Raw genomic sequence first — 23,871 nt, forward strand, 5'->3', positions numbered from 1 at the left:
CAGCGCAACTCCAGTACTCCGTTGCCGAGAAAGTGGACATTGTGCTGGCTTATGTGAGCGCGCAAAAGGACGCGAAGCTGGCATCGATGCTGTATGCTGCCCAACATCCTGGCTGTCGTGTGCCAGCTCGCCCCACATTCGTATCGATATTTAATCGGTTTAGGACCACAGGATCAGTCCATGCACAGAAAAGGAAGCGACCAGCCAGTGCAACCGATGATTTTGACAGCGATGTACTGGCATATGTCGCTGTCAGGCCGGAAGCAAGCGTCAGGGAAATTGCCAGTGCATATGGAGCAAGCCCAGCTTCAGTTTGGAGGTCACTTTCAAGACACAGCTACCACCCATATCATGTGTGTCTTCACCAAGAGCTGAGACCAAGCGACTTTCAAAAACGGCTCGATTTTTGCAACTGGTGCCTTATTCAATGCGACGAAGATCCTGAATTTCTAAACAGAGTGATTTGGACTGACGAGGCCCAATTTTGTAGGGATTCGAATGTCAATTTGCACAACGCACATTATTGGTGCGATCAGAATCACCACTGGCTTCGTGAGCATAAGCACCAGGTAAGGTGGTCAGTGAACGTATGGTGTGGCATTTATAACGGCCGTATTGTTGGTCCTTACTTCATCGACGGAAACCTTACTGGAAAGAAGTACGTAGAGTGCGTATTGAAGGGCGTCGTCTCCGAGTTTGCCTCAGAGTTACCACTGGCTGCGCTGAAAAAAATGTGGTTCCAGCACGACGGAGCCCCACCGCATTTTTCTTCACAGGCTCGTAAATTCATTGACGAGTCCTTTCCGAACCAGTTGATTGGGCGTGGTGGAAGCACACCCTGGCCGCCTAGGTCACCCGATTTGTCACCTTTGGACTTTTTTCTCTGGGGATATGTTAAAAATGAGGTTTTCAAGACGGAACCAGCCAACATCGTGGATATGAAGCAACGTGTGAGAATCTCCCTTGACAACATTTCCAGACAGATGCTTTTATCTACTATGAACTCCATGAAAGAGCGCCTTCATCTGTGCATCGCAATGGACGGAAAACAATTTGAGCACATCATTTAAATATTTTGTGTTGTCCAAAATGATATTACTCTCGCGGAGAGTCCGAATAGGCCTACAACCAAATGAAAGATAGTAATAAACTATGTTTGTCCATTAATGTTTGTTACATTACTCAAAACTGCTAAACATAGTATGAAGTCAAGATTTCCTAATCCTCGGCCAGCACTTACAATTGTGAAGCCCATACCATGTAAAATTAACTCCCGTCACGATATCGGCACCGCTAAAGAAACTCTGCACTGTCACAAAAGCATGGTTTTATTCTTTCAACGAAGCTAGCGTAATGTGTATGGAAATTAAAGGACTGCTTCCGGAGGCAACTGCACTGGCAGAGCGTCAGGGCAGCGCCCAACAGCATCTTAAGATCGACAACTGCGTCGTGGGCGATGGCTAGAATCTTGCTTGCGCCTACCAACGAAAGAAAAGATAACGCCAGCCGTGGTCTAAGCTGAGCGTTGAGGCTCCCTAGCCTGGGGAATCATCACAGACATTTCGAATTGGGCGCCGCAGTCCCCGCAACACGTCATCAGCGGACGTTGCGTTTGCACCAGATTTCCGGCGCACCATGTTCGCCGCGTTTCGGTTTCACGAGGGAAAAAATACTTGATTTTCGCGGGCTGTAGGGCTTTACAGAGTGACTTTTTCTTTGCTTTAAAAACTTGTACGGCATCGTCGTCTCCGTAGCTACAAACTCGCCATTGGCAATAACCGCCAAACGTGGCTAATTAAAAAGTTAGTTAGGCAATTTTAGTTAATTACCTATGTGATTCGCATGTTTGTCATAATTTCTGACGTCCGCCGAACCTGAAAGCTTCCTCCTTAAGATAATTCGTATTTTTCTCAAAAAACCTACCTTTAGGATTTTTTGAAAGTGTTCGCTGAAACACCCTGTATATATATATATATATATATATATATATATATATATATATATATTGTGAGCATTATATTACCCCTTCATCTTCTTCATCTGTATATACTCATCATCATGGCCAGCGTCATTCGCTTCGGCGCGCGGCCTGCATAATAAACCGTCGAGGTTTAACAGCTGTCTCGCAAGTGGTGGAGGTGCGGGGTAAGCGGCGACCGGAACGAAGCTCCAGGGAAACTCGAAGTCGTAGAGGACCAAGGGATCGAGAGCACTCTCCACCACTATATATATATATATATATATATATATATATATATATATATATATATATAGTCCGCGCACGATACTGCCTCGGAAGTTTCGGCGTTGAACTGCTTTCTGGCCTCCAAAGCGACCTTAAGCATTCATTAAGAACAATAAGAACAGAAAGCAAAAATGAAAAAGGAGAATATCTCTCTTTCGCTCACTAACAATGATTTCTGATTCCATTATCACTAGTACAGAGTAGACCAGAAGCGACTAATATTTGAATGCTGTCACGTTGCAGTATACGACGAAGAAACGACCGCGCTTCTTCTGTAAAGAGAGCCGACACCCCTCCCCCCTACGGCCACAGGGACGCTCCCGCTACTCACAACGAGGTTACAAAATTCTTCTACATGTCCAGAAGGGTCTTTGCACCCCCTCACCCCAAATTGAATATGGCGCAAGCTGTTTTTCTTAGACTTTTACAGACCGGCACATATCCGTGTCTGGCCGTTCTGCACGAAGTTTACCCTGACGTGTATCGCCACGAAGCCTACCCGTCCTGCGGGCAGACCTTCACTCTAGCACAAATGCTCTGGGAGAGCGGATCGAGATACCCCAAGTTCAGCAAGGAGGAGTGGGACTAGCCGGATGCGCGACGAGTTCGCGTCCTCGCCGGACCTCCAATAAATGTTATTTCGCTCATTCACTTACGAATCTAATTCTATACTGCGAGACGATTGCACACAAAAAAAAGAACAATGACACTAAGGAAGAACACAAACACCTGTATGCGTGTGAATATGCTTCCTCCCAAAAATGCGACGCGCCTTATTTTACTCGCAAATGCTGTGTAAATATCGGTCTAGCCATGTTGCAGCCGCAAAAAAAAAAAAAAAAAAAAAACAGAGAGAGAGAGAGAGAGAGAGAGAAAAGAGAGAGGGGGGGAGAGCTCTACGACTAATGTATACTTCTATATTCCTTTCGCGGAAAGAATCTCTGATATGGGGCAGTTTCTCGCACATGAAACGTTCAGTTACTTCCGGGTTTCTAAGCACGCACGGCAAGCCCATAGTCAAAAGCTACTTGTCCCTGCAATTAATCTTACTTTCCGGCAATCCCGTAATTAATCTTCACCCATATTTCGCTTCCTCTATATATTCTTTCTTCTAAACCCAACACATTTACTTCCTGTCTTTAACTCGCGCGCACGTATATTACGATGCCCACATCAAATGACGAGACGTTTCGCGACTTCTCATTGAGCTTTGCTTGCGGCGATTCCGTAATTAATCTCGAGTCGATATTGGGTTTGTCTCGTTTCCCTCGACGCTCTCTCTGCACCGTATAGCTTCCTCCTGTGTCTCGTGGCTGCCCCGGGCCGCGCAAGGCGTGTCTTTAATTCATGCGTTGTTACATATTTCGCAATTGAGAGTCGTTTCGTATGCGAGACCCGCGACGCGTACAAGGATTCCCGCGTGCATCGGAAAAGCCACCGCCGACATTTTAGATTACCCGACGGCGACGCGCGCGCCGCCGTTCTTTTTTCTCGCGGGGGCTGAAAAATAATGGGCACAACGAAATGTGCCGCGTCGGCGACTGTACGCGACCTCCTCGTCCGATGCCGTAATTAAATTTAAGGGAAGAGCCGCGGAAATTCCTCGGTGACCCAGTTACGGCGCGCCTGTGGCTCAGGCCACTGTTGCGACAAAAACATAAGTAAATAGAAAACAAATACTGGAAAGGAGGACCCGTCGCATGCCGCTGCCTGCGTTGCTGCGGCGTCGACGTCGAAATGGTGTGGCTCGCGTCGGCAGCGCGTTTATTGCCGTGTTTTCCGAGCTTTAATGCTGTCCTCGAAGTAATCGCTTTTAACAGCGGAGCGGTCGTGAGTCCGTTCGTCGCGAACAAAAAATATGGGCCGATCCTGGCGGTATAGTGCAGAAAAGGTCCAAGCGCAATGACACATACCCGTGTGAACTAGCGAAGCTGAGTCTGGCGAAGTCTAACGCAGCATGCTTGGGACTACTTAAGCTTAGGTAGTCATCGATAGCCAATCAATAGCTAATTGATAATCAATCAATAATAAATAAATTCCGGGAAATGCTGGGGATGACTTGGTAGTGCTTAGCCCAGCCCAAATACGTGGCCAAAACCTTACGATAGCCAATAGATAGCCAATAAATAGCTAATCGATAAACGATAAGTAATCGATAAATTCCGGAAAATGCTGGGGATGACTTGGTAGTGCTTAGCCTAACCCAAATACGTGGCCAATGCCTTACGATAGCCAATCAATGGGTAATCAATAATCGATCAATAATCAATAAATTCCGGCAAATGCTGGGGATGACTCGGTAGTGCTAGGTGCCGATCAGCTCCGCTGTTTCTTTAGCCTTGCGCCTGCAGTGCAAGCTACACTATTTTTTTTTACTTCGTAGACAATACAGAAAATCAGAGTTTGTAAGAGAATTAAAGATAAAAAAAAAATCACAGCATATCCACGGGGTGAATGATGATGAGTGGGCGAAGCTCCGGAGGGAATCATCGGATCTCCCGCTTAAGGGGACGCTAGCACAAACGCGTTAGAAACGTGCAGTACTCTCTAGTAAGGGGGAGCGGCCACAGCGTCTTACGCAGCCATTTACACATGCCGGAACGTGCACCGCGTTTGCCGACCCCCCGTATTCATAAACGCTCCTCGACTTGAACTTGACTTGCCACCGCTTTGGGCAGCGCGTTCGAAACGCGTTGAAGGTAAGGCGGAGAGGCCACAGCGTCTTACACCAGCTTTTTACACGGGCCGTAACGCGCTACACAAACGCGTTAGAAACGCGCTAGAAACGCGGCCTTTCGTTAATGTTGGGTATTTATTGCCATCGTGGTGCGTGTGTCCATGTCCGCTTCGTGGCGTAGTGGGCTAACGCCGCGCGCTCGGAAGCGAGGGGTCCCTGGTTCGATTCCGCGCTACGGACACAACTTCGGAATTTTTTTTTCTCATTTTTCTCAGACTGGTTACACACTACTGGTTACACACTACTACTACGACGACGGGGACGGAACGGGTGCCGCTATAAGGAGCTTCGCCCCTAAAAATTTGGAGGCCGCTTAAGCCTTTAAGAGTGGAACGCGATAGCATTCAAAGATCCCTGGCTGCTTATCAGGCTTCCCGGCAACTGAATTATGTTTTCTCGTATAGTCAAATTACAATCCGACGCTATCACGTCTGTAGGTTGTGGTTAAGTGGTGCTTTACGATTTTTCTGACCGATTTTACTTTGAGAAATTCAATTTTATTGACTAACTCCTTGCGGCACGCCGAAGGCCTGCGCGGGCGGGGTGGTTCGAGATTATTATATCCGCCAACGACGCCGGTGCGCCCGCGCCGACGCCGAATTGTCTGCGACACGGGGCCCTTTTCGTGTTAAAAAATATGGCGGTGTTTCTGCGTGCTTTGCCGCAAGTGTCAGTGGCGGCATCACAGCAATGCCATCGTGGCGTAGCGTTATATACAGGGTGTTTCAGCGAACACTTTCAAAATTTATTTAAGGTTGCCTGTGGCAGATAACCCAAATCTAATTAATGAGCTGGTCTACTCGAAGAGGCGGACATTACTTGCACAAAAATTGAAATGCATAATCGACTAAACAACAAAAATTCACTAATTAAGTTTTTAACTAATTATCTGATGGCCCATATTGCAATTCACAAATTGTAGCCGTGGAGTTCGCAAGGGGGATCCACTTGGAATGAATGCTCAGGATGACACCAGTTTCGAGATATTAATTCCCGAACTTTCCGGAGAAATGCGTTGGCGTTCCAGTTAGTTTCTTAACAAAACGTCGATTTATGCATTGAAGCGCAATATTGCTACACGCGTGTGGTATTTGATTGTTTGACCGAGGCGCGCGGGCGCCATCACTCGAGAAAAGAAGAGGAAGAACGAGCTGGGCTCGCGCTGTGAACCTAACCGGTCAGCGCTGCAACCGCTGTTGTAAATACATCCTGTAAATAGTTGCCCGTCTTACTGACTCGTTCTTCGCGTAACATCGTGGTGGAGGTGGAACGTTCCCCGTCCTCACCACGGAGCTCCGAAGCGGCCGCACCGTCGTCTTCTCAGCCATGGCTTCCGATGGAAACACCCCGTCGCCACCTACACCTGCGGCGCCTACCACAACGTACGTTACGGTTCCTAGTCTCCGTGATCCTGGGACATTCTCCGCCCAAAATGGCGTTGACGTCGACGACTGGCTCAGCATGTATGAGCGTGTTAGCCGCAGCCACCACTGGGACCCTACCATCATGCTTGCCAATGTGATATATTATCTGGACGGAACACCGCTTGTCTGGTTTCGCACCAATGAGGTTGAGATATCCAGCTGGGACACTTTCAAAGACAGGCTTCGCGACCTCTTTGGCAACCCGTCAGGTCGCCAACAGGCTGCGCGAAAGGAGCTTGCTACCCGTGTCCAGTCGTCGACAGAATCGTATGTCGCCTACATACATGAAGTGCTCGCGCTTTGCCGGAAAGCCGACGAGCACATGACCGAGGTTGACAAGGTGGGTCATATCCTAAAAGGCATCGCGGACAACGCCTTCAACTTGCTCGTCTTTAACGACGTCTCTACTGTCGACGCCATCGTCAAAGAATGCCGCCGCTTCGAGGTAGCCAAAAGCCGCCGCGTCGTCCCACAGTTTTCCCGGCTCCCAATCACCCCAACCTCGCCGCTTTTCCTCGCCAAACCGCCGGACGGAAAACTAGACCATGCAGCTCTTGGAGGTAGTGCTGCATCCCGTCCGTCCTGTACAAATCCTCCGCTGACGCTCCTCACGAACGCGAACCTAATTGACGTAGACGTGGATGGTGTTCCATTCAAGGCATTGGTTGATACTGAAGCCCAAGTGTCCATAATGAGCGCTAATCTTTGTCGTCGCCTCAAAAAAGTTCTTACGCCTGCCATCACTCGGGCCATACGCGTCGCCAATGGCGCCACTGTTGCCGTCAGTGGTATGTGCACTGCGCGCGTAGGAATTGCTGGCCGCCACGTTCCAGTCCTGTTCACCGTGCTGACCAGTTGCCCTCACGACCTCATCTTCGGGCTCCACTTTCTGACGACGCATTCTGCCCTCATCGACTGTTCCACCGGTACGCTGTGCCTCGAGCTTCCTCTGTTTCCGACGTTCGCCCCGAACCACCGAACACCCTCTGCACTACAGCGTTTGTTCGGTTACCTCCAAAAGCCCTAACCTTCGTCGAATTGGCGTCAACGGCAACCGTGCCTGATGGCGACTATGTCGTTGCACCTATTCGTGACGTCCTCTTGGCGCGCGACGTCTCTGTGCCACACTCTGTCGTTACCCTTGCCGCTAATCGGATGTGTCTCCCCGCCATCAATTTCGGTTTGACGAAGCAAGTGTTACCTGAAGGCATAGTGGTGGCCACGCTCCGGTCTGTGACAGACGACCACGTCACTGCTTTTGCAGCCGACGCGTCTCCAGATCCTCCTGATTACCCACAGGATGCCTTGCACCTCGACGACCCATTACGTCCCATGGTCGCTCCGGACCTCGGCCCTGACCAAGCAGCCACCCTATATCGCCTTTTGTTGTCCTACCGCGACATATTTGACACTGAAAATCGCCCACTTGGTCAGACGTCCCTTGTTCAGCATCGGATAAACACAGGTGCTGCTGTTCCCATTCACCGCCGACCGTATCGTGTGTCCACAGCAGAGAGGCAAGTTATTCAGCAAGAGGTAAACAAGATGCTCGCCAAAGGCATTGTTGAGCCCTCGTCGAGTCCTTGGGCGTCGCCGGTCGTGCTCGTCAAAAAGAAAGATGGCACGTGGCGTTTATGCGTTGATCACCGCCACCTAAACCGAATCACTAAGAAGGACGTTTACCCTTTACCACGAATTGACGACGCTCTTGATTGTCTTCACGGCGCCAAATACTTTTAGTCCATTGACCTTCGATCTGGTTATTGGCAGATTTCCGTCGATGAGCAAGATCAAGAAAAGACCGCTTTCGTCACTCCAGATGGCCTCTACCAATTTAAGGTTATGCCTTTCGGTTTATGCAATGCCCCCGCCACGTTCGAACGGATGATGGACTCTCTGCTTCAAGGTTTCAAATGGTCAATTTGCCTTTGTTACCTCGACGACGTCCTTGTGTTTTCTCCTACATTTGAGACGCACCTTGAGCGCGTTGCAGCCATCCTTGACGTCTTCCGCAAGGCTGGGCTCCAATTAAACTCATCGAAGTGCCACTTCGGGTGCCGACAGATTACAGTGCTCGGCCATCTCGTCGATGCTTCCGGAGTACAACCCGACCCGGAGAAGGTTCGAGCAGTAACGGCTTTCCCTGTACCTCAGTCTGTCAAAGACGTCTGGAGTTTTGTGGGGCTCTGTTCTTATTTCAGACGGTTCGTGAAAGATTTCGCAGCAATCGCTCAACCACTCACAGAACTTCTGAAGAAAGACGTGCCTTTTACGTGGGGTTCCCCTCAGGCTGCCGCATTTTCACGCCTTATCACGATTCTGACTAATCCACCGATCTTGGCTCACTTTGACCCGTCCGCACCAACAGAGGTCCGAACCGATGCCAGTGGTTATGGGATCGGCGCCGTCTTAGCGCAACGCCAACACGGACACGACCGCGTTATAGCCTACGCTAGCCGACTCCTGACAACAGCAGAGCGCAACTATTCGATTACCGAGCGCGAATGTCTTGCTCTCGTCTGGGCTGTTTCCAAGTTCCGGCCATATTTATATGGCAAGCCCTTCTCAGTAATCACAGACCATCATGCGCTGTGTTGGCTTTCGTCGCTGAAGGATCCTACTGGCCGGCTCGGTCGTTGGGCTCTCCGACTACAAGAATATCCCTACACAGTGACGTACAAGTCGGGATGCCAACACCAGGACGCAGATTGCCTCTCTCGCTACCCAGTCGAAGACCCGCCCTCTACGTCTCAGCCTGACACCGACACCTGCGTTCTCTCTGTTTTTCCTCTGGTCCATGTCGCCGACGAGCAGCGCCGTGACCCGTCCTTGCGTGTCATCATTGACCGCCTGGAATCTCCACTTGCCGGCAGTTCCCTTCGCTTATTCACACTTCAAGATGGCGTACTCTACCGCCACAACGTTCATCCCGACGGCCCAGCATTACTCCTTGTGATCCCTAAACACCTTCGCTCGGCTGTTCTCCACGAACTTCACGACCTCCCCACTGCCGGTCACCTCGGTGTGTCACGTACCTACGACCGGATCCGCCGACGCTTCTTTTGGCCTGGGCTTGCTCGCTCCGTTCGAAGATACGTAGCTGCGTGTGATAAATGCCAGCGACGCAAGACACCATCGACGCTACCTGCTGGGTACCTACAACCACTCGATATTCCCGCGGAGCCATTCTTTCGGGTTGGTTTAGATTTACTTGGTCCCTTTCCTCTTTCTACCTCTGGGAACAGGTGGATCGCTGTGGCCACAGATTACGCCACGCGCTACGCCATCACCCGAGCGCTCCCTACAAGCTGCGCCACCGATGTTGCCGATTTTCTTTTACGCGACGTGATTTTATTACATGGCGCTCCGCGACAACTTCTCACAGACCGTGGCCGGACATTCCTGTCAAAAGTTATTGCGGACATCCTGCAGTCCTGTGCCACGAGGCACAAGCTATCCACGTCATACCATCCGCAAACTAATGGTCTCCGTCGCGTCAGGTCGGCCTGTCAGAAAAACTGCTGTCGCGTTACACAGGCCCCTACCGAGTGCTTCGTGCCGTGACTCCCGTCACATACGAGATCGCCCCTGACGCCCCATCTGCTTCCCAGTTCAGCGATATCGTGCACGTTACACGACTGAAGCAGTATCACCCTCCCAGTGATGACATTTAGTCGCTCCGGGACGTCGCTTCTGCCGCCGGGGGATTATGCTACACGCGTGTGGTATTTGATTGTTTGACCGAGGCGCGCGGGCGCCATCACTCGAGAAAAGAAGAGGAAGAACGAGCTGGGCTCGCGCTGTGAACCTAACCGGTCAGCGCTGCAACCGCTGTTGTAAATACATCCTGTAAATAGTTGCCCGTCTTACTGACTCGTTCTTCGCGTAACAATATTAACTAAATATATATTTATATACGCGACTTCCTCTAGAAGTTTTGGACGTACAAGTAACCCGCTGTGATTGCTTAGTGGCTTTGATGTTGCGCTATTTTGCGTGAGGTCACGGGATCAAAGCTGGGCGTGGCGGCCGCATTTCGATGAAGGTGCGATGAAGGTGAGCATTTAGGTGCACGATAAAGAACCCCAGGTGGTTAAAATTAATCCGCAGTCACCCCATTACGGCGTGCCTCATAATCAGATCGTGGTTTTGGCACGTAAAACCCAATAATATAATCTGGGCGTACACGTAGCCGAGCATGTATCGGCAATTGTTCTTTAGAAGAAGAACGCAACGCCAAGTGCATATATGCACTTTGCGTCAAATTGAGTCTCTTTGAACCTTTCGCGAAAGCCGCAACTGCTTTCTTCTTTTTTTAGTTTTTATAACGAAGACATCACTATGGCCGCCCGGGATGTACTCTAGGCAAGCATTATCTGCTACATGCAGTAATCTAACGCCTGGATCATCTGCGCAGACAGTATTATCGTCCCAGGATAAAAAAAAACTAATTCTGGGGCTTTACGCATTAACACCACGATCTGATTATGAGGCACGCCGTAGTGAGTGATTATGGATTAATTTTGACCTCCTGGGGATCTTTAACGTGTCCCCAATGCAAGTGACAGGGGCGTTTCTGCATTTCGCCCCATCGAAATGCGGCCGCGGCGACCGGGATTCGATCCCGCGACCTCACGCTTAGCAGTGCATCATAGTCGCTAAGCCACCACGGTGGGTAGTGCGCTAGAAGGCGCGACCATCGCCTCAAATTATGGCCTCATCACGCGCTTCACCAGAGTAAGCGAGATTGCCATAGGGGGCTGAAATTTAAGCTTTTCAGAGAAACTTATGTAGGAGCTTTGCGGAGAGTTCAATGACCCGTTCAAAAGCCATTCCTGCCCCTTCAACGCGAGTAGGGTATACCAACTGGTTTGGCACTGAGCCGTGCTCCCTCAAGGGCTGCAGAAGATAGCGCCAACATTTCCCTGAATAGTAAAAACCAGTCAAAAGACGAAGGACAGAGAAGAGACGTGGCACACACAACGACTGGACTAACAACTGGAAAGGGAACATTTCCCTTTCCACACGAACCACTTACTACTACTACCAACAGGCCGTTTTTCCGGTTAAACATCCTAGCTTCCTTTCTCAACGTTTTCACGCTGAAGTTTTCATGGTTCGTTTTTCTCCGGATTATCACTGTTATCAAGTAAGCGTTCGGCACATGAGGCGCCTCATAATTCCGAAATTTCTTGAATGCTGTCGCCAATTCTGCTGCCAAACAGAGCTGTCTAATCAGGTCGTGCGCGCCACGCAGATACTTTTGTGTACAATCTCGAGCGTACGAGAGCATCAGCGAGCAGTGTGCCCGCCCTTGGCCAATCCCCCAATCTCACTGCTTTTTTTTTTTTTCACAATGAAATGTTATATATCTCCCGATTGGCTATGTGTCGCTGTGACAGAGGTACACACGAGCGAACGCACGCACGTTCGCAAACACGCAACACACACACACACACACACACACACACACACACACACACACACACACACACACACACACACACACACACACACACACACACACACACACACACAAGCGATAGTGACATTGTAAGTGAAAGAAGAAGTTGATCTGTTGTCAGTGCCCCTTCGGAAAAGGGCAATTACTAAGAGAATAGGAGGCCTTTTTTTATCTTATCGAAAGACAGAAAAAGACAGAAAAATAGCTGCAGCGCCTGTCACGTGTTGCTATTGTCGGACGCCGGACCTCTTGTCAATTTGTGAGCGAGAGCTCGCCTGGTGGCGTCCGTAATTGAACCTTATTGCCGGCGGCGCAGTCGTTAAGACGCGCCACCAGACCAGCGTAAGAATACCCAATACTCGCGGAACCACGTGACACTTGGACTCGATCGGGTCGATGCGGCGCCTTGGTGTCAAGGAGACTGCCGTCTTCTCTGCACGACACCCAAGCTTTGCCCGGACAACCAAGTTGTGGCTTTGCTGCATTTCGTTCTCGTTTAGCGGGTGTGCATAAGCTCCAGGAGGCCCAGTAGGAATTCGCACCTCCTCGTTGAAGCAGTGCCAGTGCTCTGGAAGCGTCGGGCTGATCTAGCTCACGGACATACCATGTTAGCTCCTAGGTAATGTAGCATTAGATGCTACAAAAAGTCACTGAATGAATGAATGAATGAATGAATGAATGAATGAATGAATGAATGAATGAATGAATGAATGAATGAATGAATGCTCTATTTTGGAAGGACTTGCTAGGTAGTGATCAAATTTATGATAATAAGCCTGAAGGCTATTTAGCTTTTGTTACCAAACAGTTGGTAACCTGTCAATGGAAGGAAGTACATTTAGAAAGGCTCGGTTTTCAACATTTCCCTCAATGTTGCCAAGAACCAAGGTACAGCGAAACACCGCAAGAATTGGAGGACGCTTAAGCTCCGCCTTTAAGAGTCGAACGCGATAGCATTCAAAGATCCCTGGCTTCTTCTCGGGCTTTTTTCTCGTATATTCAAATTCCAAACCGACGCTAGCCTGTAGGCTGTGGTTAAGTCGTACTTAAAAATTTTTTGACGGATTTTACGTTGAGAAATTCATTTTTTGTTCTCGAACACATTTCACCACGCGGAGTGCGTGTGTGGTCGGGGTGGTTTGGGACGATGTGGTTCGGCATGATTATTTACGCCAGACGTGGATGCTTAACGCCGAAGCCGACACCGACACCGACGCCGGATTTTCTGCGACATGGGGTCCTTAACGCTATCGTATTAAAATATAAAAAGCTGGTAAAAGGTATACAGCAATAGCAGGATCAAACAAGGAAGCAAACGATACAAGTGCTACAAGCATAGTTATGCAATGTAAATCAAGCAAATAAATTAAAAACATAAAATTAGAAAAAAAAACAAATTCGACGCAGGACACCGCTAGAGAAGCGAGGCAAAATTTTGAGAGAGGGTGCGAAACGGTCACTTCTTAACCAGTTACAATCCATGGGACTCAGAAAAAAAGACTACATAAAGCTTCAAGAAACAGTGTGCCTGATGAAGCCTACTGCAGGCAACCTATCTACATGCATAATATGTATACCATGTTTCTTATTATGCGGAGCAACCTTATATATATAAAAAAAACGAAAACAAAGAACAAAAAAAAAACTGTCACCTCTAGATTCCTGTGGTTCCTGCAGGTGGCTACGTGGTTAGGCGGACGCTAGCAGCAAGAATAATTTAGATGATAATACATATAGTTAACCAAACTTAGCTAATTAATAACTTTTAATTACTAACTTTAGGGTACGGGTTATTACTGCGATATCGAAACCGACCAATAGTGAAATAATGTCCGCTTAGCAGAAATTCTAAGACTAGCGCCACATTCGAGATGTGCGACTTTAAAAATGTTCTAAGAACTTCTGAGAAATTCACTGGCGTTTCAGTTAACGTTTCCCAAAAAGCGTGCCTCTAACAGTTCGCGATTAGCTAAACTAGAATGCCGAGGCATTCGTCAACGGATTTCTGGGACGGATATATCGAAATTGGTGCTAGCTAGTCCTATAGGGTTTCTGTTAAACTCGGCTTCGATTTCGCAATTACCACGCGCTGAAGTGCTGATTGGCTGGAGTGCCTGTCTCCTTCTGACGCGTACCCCAGCCCAGCCAATCAGAACTTCAGCGGCAGACGAAATGGACATGTCCACTAGGTGGACACTTACAGAATACCCCCTCCCCCCCCCCGAGCTCAGTGTGGCATTCATAAACCTGGAAGCGTTTTTTTTTTTTTTTTTTTTTTAATTTGCAGGCCAGAACTGCTTCGGTGGAATCGAGAGCTTCGAGAAGACCACGGGCCTCGCGTTCTCCGGCTCGGTGAGCGGGCAGACGCTGCTCCAGCAGCCGGACCAGGCGCTCACGCGGGACTGCATCAACCTGTGCAAGCAGCAGGCGCAGTGCCTCTCCTTCTCGCTCAACTACGTCGGCTTCCGCTGCTCCTCCTTCAACCTCAACTCGGCTGGCCGCCGAGATCTGCTCGTGCCTACGCCAAGCACGAACTACTTCGAGAAGATATGCTTCAGAGGAGGTATCTGTCACACCGAGTTTTTTTTCACTCTTGCTTGTCAACTTAAGTCCTATTTCCTCGTGCCTGGTGCGAAATGGATGTCTATTGTTTTTCACGCCAGAGAGGCTGAATTAACTAGTTACGTGACCAACCGACTTGGTGACTTGCTAACCAGAAACTAACTTAATGACTAGCTCGCTAAGTGACTGCACAACCGAAGGACCGACTAACTAACTAACTAACTAACTAACTAACTAACTAACTAACTAACTAACTAACTAACTAACTAAACAACTAACTATATAGAATCGAGAACCTTTACAACGAAATACCCTGTAAAACGAAGGGTTAATTCTGTGCCGGTTCTATCGCGAGATGTTCGATGCGTGACCTTTACGACGAAGTGACCTGTATAATGAATGATTTCGCAGGCCCCGAGTACTTCATTATAATGGCTTTCGACTGCAACTAGCAGCTAGCTACGAGTCAAACTTACTTTCGCGTGGCACCCTGCGTACGACTGTAATTAAACTCACTTCAGGAAAAGAGCTCGTAGCTCGAGTTTGGTCTATAATGTTGGGAAACAACTAAAGACAGCGCGAATGTCGGGAAGCAATGAGAGAGATAGAGATGCCAAGTAAGAGAAAGTCAGTGAGGTTGACCAGTAGTAGTTCCGGCAGGCTACCACGTACAGCATTGGCTACCAACGACCGCAAAGCAGGCACGCGATTCCGCCGTATAACACGCAACGTTACTAAATTTGGTCGCGCCGAGATATTTACGGAGTAGCAGCGAAATTGGCGCTTCTTGTTCTTTAGGCAGAGATTACCGAAAATCAACTACATGTTATATTGTGAAAGCTAAACGTGCACACTAGAAGCTCATATTTTTTTTTTTAGCCTTTCGGGGGTGCTGCGGACCACTGCGTTCCCATTCCTCGCTGAAGGACAGACGCTGCGAGACAGCTTCGCATTTCAGCACGCACACTCTCGTTAGCTGAGTGGAATACCGCACATACAAGATACATCAGAATGCACAGACTAAGCCATTCGCTGCAACGCGGACCGCCGGCCGGACTGCACCGATCCGAAACGTCCTTTCTGTGTCGGTTGTGGTCGGGAGTTGCCTTTACAAAAGCGTATTCAGCACTAATTGGAATGGCTGACAGTCCTGCATGTGATGTCTGCGGCTGCGAGGAGAACATTGACCACCAATTAGTCCACAGTCCTCAATTTGAAATACAAAGACAATCTATGTCCAACGCATTCAGGAAACTAGATGATCGTCCCCACCGATCATCGGCTCAGAAGACAGTGAAGACACTTATGTGCTTTTTGAGAACGTCTTGCTTGTGCGAGCGCGTTGGACTCCTTAGTGCTGTACGTGTTCGTCTCTCTCTCTCTCTCTCTCCCTTCTTTTTATTCACATTCTCGATTCCCCCAGGGTGAGTAGCCAACCAGACTCTTGACTGGTTAACATCCCTGCTTTCTTTTTTATCTCCCTGTCTCAAGGGTGCTGCAACACGAAAGTAAAAACATTTACGTTGAAACAAAAGGCCCTGAAGTTTTAAAGCTAACACATTATTCGCTCTACTTTCTTGTCAACTATTCTGCAAGTTCCGTGCTTCGTGTCAGCAGCAATTTGTTGCTTTCAGCACCCACATAAAGGCGCAGAAAAGATCGCGATACAGCGCTTGAGGGTCATGCATATTCACATTTGTCCTGCCGCTTTTCTCTCAAATGCGGTTCCTTGGTAGGTACGAAAGGAGATTTGTAATACCAAAACAAAGGCCCCTATCATCAATCTCCATTTACCCCTGTCCTGCGTGCTCTAGGCATGCAAATTTCTTAACATAATCACTCTCCCACAGAACGCAAACGGGGCTTGTTGGGGTGACACGACCAGTGTGCGTGTCCGCGGCCGCCCTTGGCATCCATCTTGTTACTACCAGTTAACCGTTGTAAAAATTACATGACGTGCCCTGCTGCGCTTTTCCTTCGCAATCTCAGTTAGGATAGCACCTCAATACGACTTTTTTTATTGCGATCAACACTTGCCTTAAGGCATAATGTATGGTGTGTAATATATGCGTGCTGTAAGACCTGTGTTGTGTGTGAATTAAAGCAGTGCTCTGTGGTATCTGTTGTGTACCCAGCGATCATAGCTGGTCGTGGCACTGTGACGTAGGAAGACTGGAGCGTTCTGCTTGCAAACGGGGACAAGTCCAATGTGGTAGGCATCTGCTTCCGTCACTGGGAGGTGGTCAGTATGGACATGTTGCACCTAGTGGGAAGTGCGGCCAGTTCCAAGCAGATGTAACATCCGGCGTAAGGGCCTAACTCTACCACTTCCGTTCGGGTGTGTTGGCGCTGCATTCTCAGAGTTAAACAGCGCGAACAAACGAAGGCACTATGCATGCATATAGAAAGAACGGCCGCTCTGACCATGACCCGATCGGAAACTTTAGTCGTCAAGACCACCCTTTTATAGTTTCTACTCCCCGACAGAATAGGTAGGTTCTTTTATAGTGGAAAATAACCGTACAATGGTACCCTGCGCAGAAAGGAGAAACGTAATTGCAACACTCCTTCCACCCCCCACCCCCCACCTTTCGAACACGACAGAGTTCCTAATGTCAAGGCAAGGAAGAACAGTCAAATTATGAAAATAGAGAGCGCTGTGGACCCGTTTGTATGTGTCCCTACTGTATGCGTCATTTCGCGCTGTTTAATTTTAGTGATATCAGCTATCCATGACAGCAGTGGACAGTGAACAAAAGCACAGAAAGAGGACGGGACAAACACTGTCTGACAAATTTTCGTTGTTTACTGCGGGCTACTATCACGGATAACTTCCAACCCGCCCGGTTCGTCATCTGTGACTTTAAATTCCCGCTGACGAGTTTGAATTTCCCAGACGGAAGCCTAACGACATTTCCAAACAAAAAGTTCGATCGCCTCGCTTGCTGTGCGCAGTGCAGAAGAGTTCCTTCGACGCGCTCTGCGGCGACCGGCTGTGGGCCTTCGAGCGGGTCAAGGAGGGCCACCTGGAGGGCTTCGTGGACCGCGAGGAGCACAACGTCAAGGACAAGGAGGAGTGCGCCAAGATGTGCCTGCTCGAGGAGGCGTTCCCGTGCCGCTCGGCCGACTACGACGAGGTGGCCAAGACGTGCCGCATGAGCCGCGAGGACCGGCGCTCGCAGCCGCAGGCCTTCCGACAGGTGCCCGGTAGCACCAGGGACTACCTCGAGAACCAGTGCTCCGCCACCGGTACGTGTACGCGTGACTTCACCCTAGAATAATGTTTGTTGCAGCGCGAAAGGACGAAAACTTAGACGAGATACGCAGGACAAGCGGTGACTCTCAACTGAAGCTATCATTGAAAAAAAAAAAAAGATCGTATATAAGCGATTGCAACGCGCATAGAAACAAGGAGGAGTGCGTGGTCAGATACAAAAACTAAGGTTAACAAGGCATAAAAGTTAAAAGAAAGGAAAAATCAAACAAAGAATTGCCAGAAATAAGTACACCACAAAGACAAAAAAAAAAGTTAAGATAACAGATTATATAGGGCGAGTGCACGTGATATCATTTTTTCTTGCGCTAAGTACAGTAGGACGCCACAGGGACGAAGTGGACAATGGATATGAAGCGGACACGAAGTGACTCCCGTGTGTCACTTCGTGTCCGCTTCATATCCAGTGTCCGTTTCGTCCCTGTGGCGTCCTACTGTACTTAGCGCAAGAAAAAATGAATGCACACCAAGTAGCCCAATTCATAGCTCTTCTGCACGTGATATGCGTATTCCTTGTCCGACAACCATTCCTTGGGACCGACTCGCCGAGCTTTCGATCCTATTTCACTAAAACGCTTCGTTGCGACAGGCTTACACTGAAGGTTCTGAACAGCCTCCTTCGGACACGAGCTCGCGTTTTCATCATCATTCCTCGTATGCCTCTTTCTCTGTCGTTCCCCTTCCTTCTGAGCAGAGTAGCAGGCGAGAGGACTTAGTAATGTGCGTTGTTGAGCCAGTCGGGGCATATTTATAGGGTAGAAACGGGAACAACATTTAACGAGGACGAGGGAGAACACACCAGATGCTCCGGTGTCCTGTGTTCCTGTCCTCCCCGTCAAGTGTGCTCGTTTCTGCGCTATAAATAAAACCAGAGGACTATTACATCAGACCGACCTATCTGCGTTTCCTGTAATACGTTGCCTTTTGTCTCATGTTTCAGATTGTCGCTGAATGATCGCAAAGCAACCTAATCACGAGCACGCCTGAGTTCTTGTTAGATTCGTCTAGCTTATAGAATCACATATCTGGCCTGGCAACAATCTCAAAAGTCTAACCGTAATAAGAGATGTTACGGACACAGACCCGATAAGGGTCAACAAGCGCTCCCTTAAGTCGTAGTAGTCATCCGTATGTCTAGCGTCTCTCCAGGTGTGCCGGTGGAAGGCTTGTCGACTTCCTGCATATCTTCTGCGACACACAGGCTCACATCACAATATTGTGGGTTCCGCATGTGAACGTGTCCGTCATGGACTGGAGTGTGGTTTGGCTTATAGGAGTTCCTAATTGCGTACGGAATGCGCGTGCCTTGTGTTGACTGTTCCGAGTAGCGATGTTTGAATGAGTTCCAAAACTTCTGTTTGCATTAAAGCCTTATGGCACCTTGTACTCGACACTAGGGTCGACGAAAAAGGCAGCGGTATGTTTGGAACAGTGCTGCCACCTCCCTGCACGCGGAAAGCGAGCGTCGGCATCGCGAGGTCTCCAACACGACCATAGGAGGCGTCGCTGACTTTGAGCTCAAGGATTTTCACCGGCCATTCATTTGGTTTAGAAACAAAAAACGGGGTAACTGTGCCACACGTACGCACACAAATGAGAACAGTAGACTTTGAATAGGGCCAAGCCTACAGAGGACGGTGTCATATGGGCGTCCGGTTGCTTTCCATCATCCCCTTACCCGCCGTGCTCTTCTTTTCACTTCCGGCTTCCTTTTTGAGGACGGTCGCACAGCGTCAGACCTCTAGTGCCACGGGAGGACAATTCTCGCGGAAGGTTATGCGCGATACGGCGTCACACTGGCGGCCAGATATGGGAAGGCCCGTACCTCTGGCCACGGACGTCGCGCTGTATGTTACAAATGTGTGTGGGAAATGAATGTGCGTTCGTTATGCTTGCCTGGACTGACAGATGTGCAGGCATTCTTTGCCTTACGCCGACTTAGTTCCTGCGCTAGCGATGACGATGTCTGACCTCTCCTCAGGGCCAGCAGTGAGGTCGACTTTGCAGTGCAACAAGGCTGCCTTATCGAGGGACAGCAGTCCTTTCAGTTCCCGTTTCCGGCCAGATGAGAGCGCATAAATCGGAACCAGCAGAGGCAATGACGAACCTTCTTTCGCTCTCCGTTGTTATCTGAAGCCTATAGAGCGTGCGTGTTGCATTGACTTTGGCACACGTGAGATGATGGGGGTAATGTGTGCTTCTCAGCAGAAGGAAACTGCTTTCAGCTGCTTCTCATCGCTGCCGTATCTTCTGTAGCTAAACGAGTCTTGAAATAGGACATACCTAGTGCAAAGCGCGAGAGCCCACCTACTCACAAGCGCACACGCGTACACTGTCGCTGGTGAGCTGCTTCAACTTCCATTGATAGTCACGTGACAACTTGCGCGCGCAAGTGCTTCTATGAACTAGCGAAATGAGTTGTGCCATAATACGCAAGTAGGAGCAAGCTGATGAAAACAAAATCTGCCATTAACACCGCACCGCGGTGCTATATAGAAAAGAGATGGTGACGGGTTCTTGGGCGCTGCGCCCAGTGTACACAGTTGAGGCGCTGCGCTCCGAGCCAACGCACTGTGCTGATTGTTTAAAAGCACATGGATAACGCCTAATAATGATCGCAGCCCGTTTGTGGATGACTTGCAGAACTTCAACAATAGCCGCTCGTCCACAGTAGTGTGTGTGTCAGTGAAGGGGCGGTGGGGCTGTGACTTAACGGTAGTCCTTGGATCGCCGAAGGGCAGGCCGTTCTTCCGAACAGTCAGACTTTCAAACTTCTATCTTGGACGAGCCCTTAATGTCGGCCGAGCGCGGTACACGGATATGTGTCACGGCGGGAGAAGTGTACGCTTCAGAGCTAGCGTAGTCTGTCTGTAAAGCCTTTCTTGGCGACGTCGACGACACCGGCTTCTCTATTAGTGGAAGATATTTTCACGCACCAGCCTGTATGACCGCCTGTGACTGACTCGGCGATGAACGCTTGTGCGTGTAACAGTGCAAAGTGTGAACTTCCCTCTTCCTTCTCCTCTTTCAATAACCTGTCCCCCTTCCCCAGAGCAGGGTAGCCTACCGGGCTCAGCCTGGTTAACCTCTATGCCTTTCCCTTATGACTTGTCTCTCTCCCAGCTTTCGCACTGTGTGTGTGAGAGAGAGAGAAAAGTCGCACTCAAACTGCCCATGTCAATAATGACTTCCTGTGCCGCTTTGCTGGCGCGCAGCTCCGACGTCGTGCCGCTACGAGACCCGGGTCGGCGTGGGCGTGGTGTCCATGGACCTTCTACAGTTCGCCACGGCGGTGGACGACTGCCAGACGCAGTGCGACCGCGAGACCACCTTCAACTGCCGCGCCTACTCGTACATGGAGAACCGGTGCTACCTGAGCGGCGACGACACCATCAGCCTGGGCCCCAGCGGGCTGCCGCCCATGACCAACGCGGCCTACGGAGAAAAGAAGTGCATCACCGGTGCGTTTGCCATGGCGATTCTGCGCAAGTTTGGCGGCACGCTGGCCCATTGCGGTGCCCTTTTTATGCTGAATAAAGCCACGGAGCCGTAGATAATTATATACGACGTGCCGTTGGAATCTAAATGACGTGAAGCTTGTTTGCGTTAGCGGGGTGGCAGCAGCAGCAGAGGACACGAGCGAGGCCTCGTCGCTAAAGATGTTAGCTGTCTGCGTAAGGATACCGAAGGCGATGTACGATGCTTGTCGAAGGAAGAAGGCTGATGAGAGGTGTAGGCACAGAGAAGTAATTAATTTAATTTAATTCTGTGGCTTTACGTACAAAAATCACGATCTGATTATGAGGCACGCCGTAGTGGGGGACTCCGGGTTAATTTTGACCACCTGGGGTTCTTTAACGTGCACCCAATGCACGGTATACGGGCATTTCTGCCTTTCGCCCCCATCGCACAGAGATGTGCGACACATATCTAAACACATTTAGGGCTTCGTACTCCTTGTGTCCCAGTGTCACATTCATTATGGTTGACTGACCAAGAATTGGATACGTATCGCGTTGTACATACCAAGTGCAGAAGTTGTCTGCTAGGGAAGGTACCCTGTCACACGTATCCAGTTACCCAAGAGGTCTATGTATATATATCCACAAATATGTCACGAGCGCAAATGACGACGAACGCCAAATCTCGTGGAACAGGAATTAAAGTTTCGCTTTCGTAGAGTAAAGAAATTTAAAAAAGGGAAGGAAAGGCAAGTAACTAAACTAGGCCCACATACGCTTGGCTACCTTACGCAGGAGAATACGTTGATGGATGAAACTAAAGTAATTAGAGAGGAAACACGGGGGCAGTGTTAATGAATCACGTGGTCTTTCGTCTTCATCTGTAATGGGAAGCACTGTTGAGTTCCATATGAAACCTTTGTGCCGAGCCATGAAAAAGCCTATTATAGCTCTCTCGCTCTCCTGTACTGCGAAACGATATCATGGAATACCACGAGTTTGTTCTGCTCAGTAAACGCAGGCTCAATACGACTGTCTGGTCTCGCCTTGAAAAGATTAGCATTTAGTCGTTTTATGTTTGGCGGAAGTATAGAATTAGATGTTGTCGCTGCAAGAGTTGGCATCTTCCAGTTTTGAATCTTACCCCAGTTGAGTGGAAAGAAAAGCAGCAACCCAAAGTAAGCATAATAATGCATGAATAATTCAGTGACTGTGAGATATAGCGGACGCCTGAAAAGCGTGGAAGCAATATATATAAAAACAAGTGCGAGCTAAGATGGGTCTGGATAAATATGGAGCCGCGCATTTCTCGGCACAAAAAATTTGCTCCAGGAGTAGGCGGAAGCCTTAGGTGCCTATACTGGCGGTGCCCTTGGCAGTGACGTTGGCGAAACTGCGCCGTGACGAAAAATGGCCGACGCCGCAAAAAAAATGCTCGGATTGACATCACATTTGTCAGGGAGGTTCCTGTAAACAAAGTAAATCAGTGGTTTTGAAAATAAAATTTGGTTTGGAACAGTGCCACCAACCCTCTACATGCGGAAAGCGAGCGTCGCCATCACGAAGTCTCCAACATGACCATACGAGCACGCTTACCTGAAGCCACGGCTGTTCCACGGTCCTGGCTTACTATAAAGGTGTGCCTAGTGCGTGCGTGATTGCACACGTCACGTCGCAACCATCTCCCTGACTAAAGGTGTGGCCTAGGGCGTTCACTGACATGCTGCACTATAGGTACTACGCTAAGTGTTCATATGTGCCGTTCAGGAGGTCGCCTTTGTGCCGCACGTGTACTTCCCATTGCGGCTCGTTATGTCTTGCAAGAAGTCTAGCCCCGATTGAATAACTTAATGTATTACCAAATGTGCAGCAGGCTTTCGTCTTCTTGTGTTACAAAAGTGTGCACTTCCGTCCTTTTTATTTCATTAGCGTGCGAATAGACATTCGGCACAGGGCCCAATATCGAATTATGATGAATGTTCTGCGCGTCAACGCAGAAACCAAAGCTCTACTTTCGTAGACTTCCGGGGTCGAATTCGCAAAGCGTTCTGCTCGTAAGCGCTCTTGGTCATTGGCTGGCTGGCTTCGATAATAATATTCTCAGCATCAGGATTGGCTGAAATTCGCTCTTACTAACAATTCTAGCGCAAAACCTTTCTTTTGTGAATAAGCGCCCATAACCTAATAGTTTGAAAACATCTTTCTGCTGAGAACACCACACCGTCGGCCGACGGCAGCGCTCTGTAACGTGCCTACATAAAAGTGCTGAATGTTTTCAAACTGCACTGACATTGGCGCATTATTGTCTCTTCACAGAGCAATGCACGCTGGGCGTGTTTACCTACGAGAAGATGACTGGCTTCGTGATGCGTTCGGCAGCGCGCACCGCCATTCCGCTGTCGAGCCCCGGCGCTCTGGGAAACACCCTCGAGTGCCGACAATTCTGCCAGATGGCTGGCCTCGACTGCCCGGCGTTTAGCGTCAACTACCAGAATATGCGCTGCGACAAGTTGGATCGAAACTCGCAGGGGAGGACGCAGGAGCTGAGTCCCCGGGCTGGAGAGAACTACTTCGAGAAGATATGCCTTAGAGGTTAGTGGCTCGCTGCCCATTGGACGGCATTTTTTCGCCAAAAGTATCGAGACACTGGGTGCGTCACCGGATGTTTCCATGGCACACTGTGTAGGCTCTAGCACTTTTTCTC

The 23,871-nt window shown here is 49.3% G+C and overlaps 1 protein-coding gene across 1 annotated transcript in view; it reads left to right on the forward strand.

Annotated features, from left to right (window-relative positions):
• Positions 1-23,871, forward strand: part of LOC119432739 (uncharacterized) — a 70,563-nt gene that overhangs the window by 9,841 nt on the left and 36,851 nt on the right. Inside the window, 4 exon segments of the mRNA XM_037699896.2 lie at positions 14,158-14,433; positions 17,388-17,681; positions 20,922-21,167; positions 23,484-23,759. Of these exon segments, the coding sequence (XP_037555824.2) occupies positions 14,158-14,433; positions 17,388-17,681; positions 20,922-21,167; positions 23,484-23,759 (1,092 nt within the window).

Source organism: Dermacentor silvarum, chromosome 11 (assembly GCF_013339745.2).
Source record: "Dermacentor silvarum isolate Dsil-2018 chromosome 11, BIME_Dsil_1.4, whole genome shotgun sequence".
In the NCBI taxonomy this organism is placed as follows: domain Eukaryota; kingdom Metazoa; phylum Arthropoda; class Arachnida; order Ixodida; family Ixodidae; genus Dermacentor; species Dermacentor silvarum.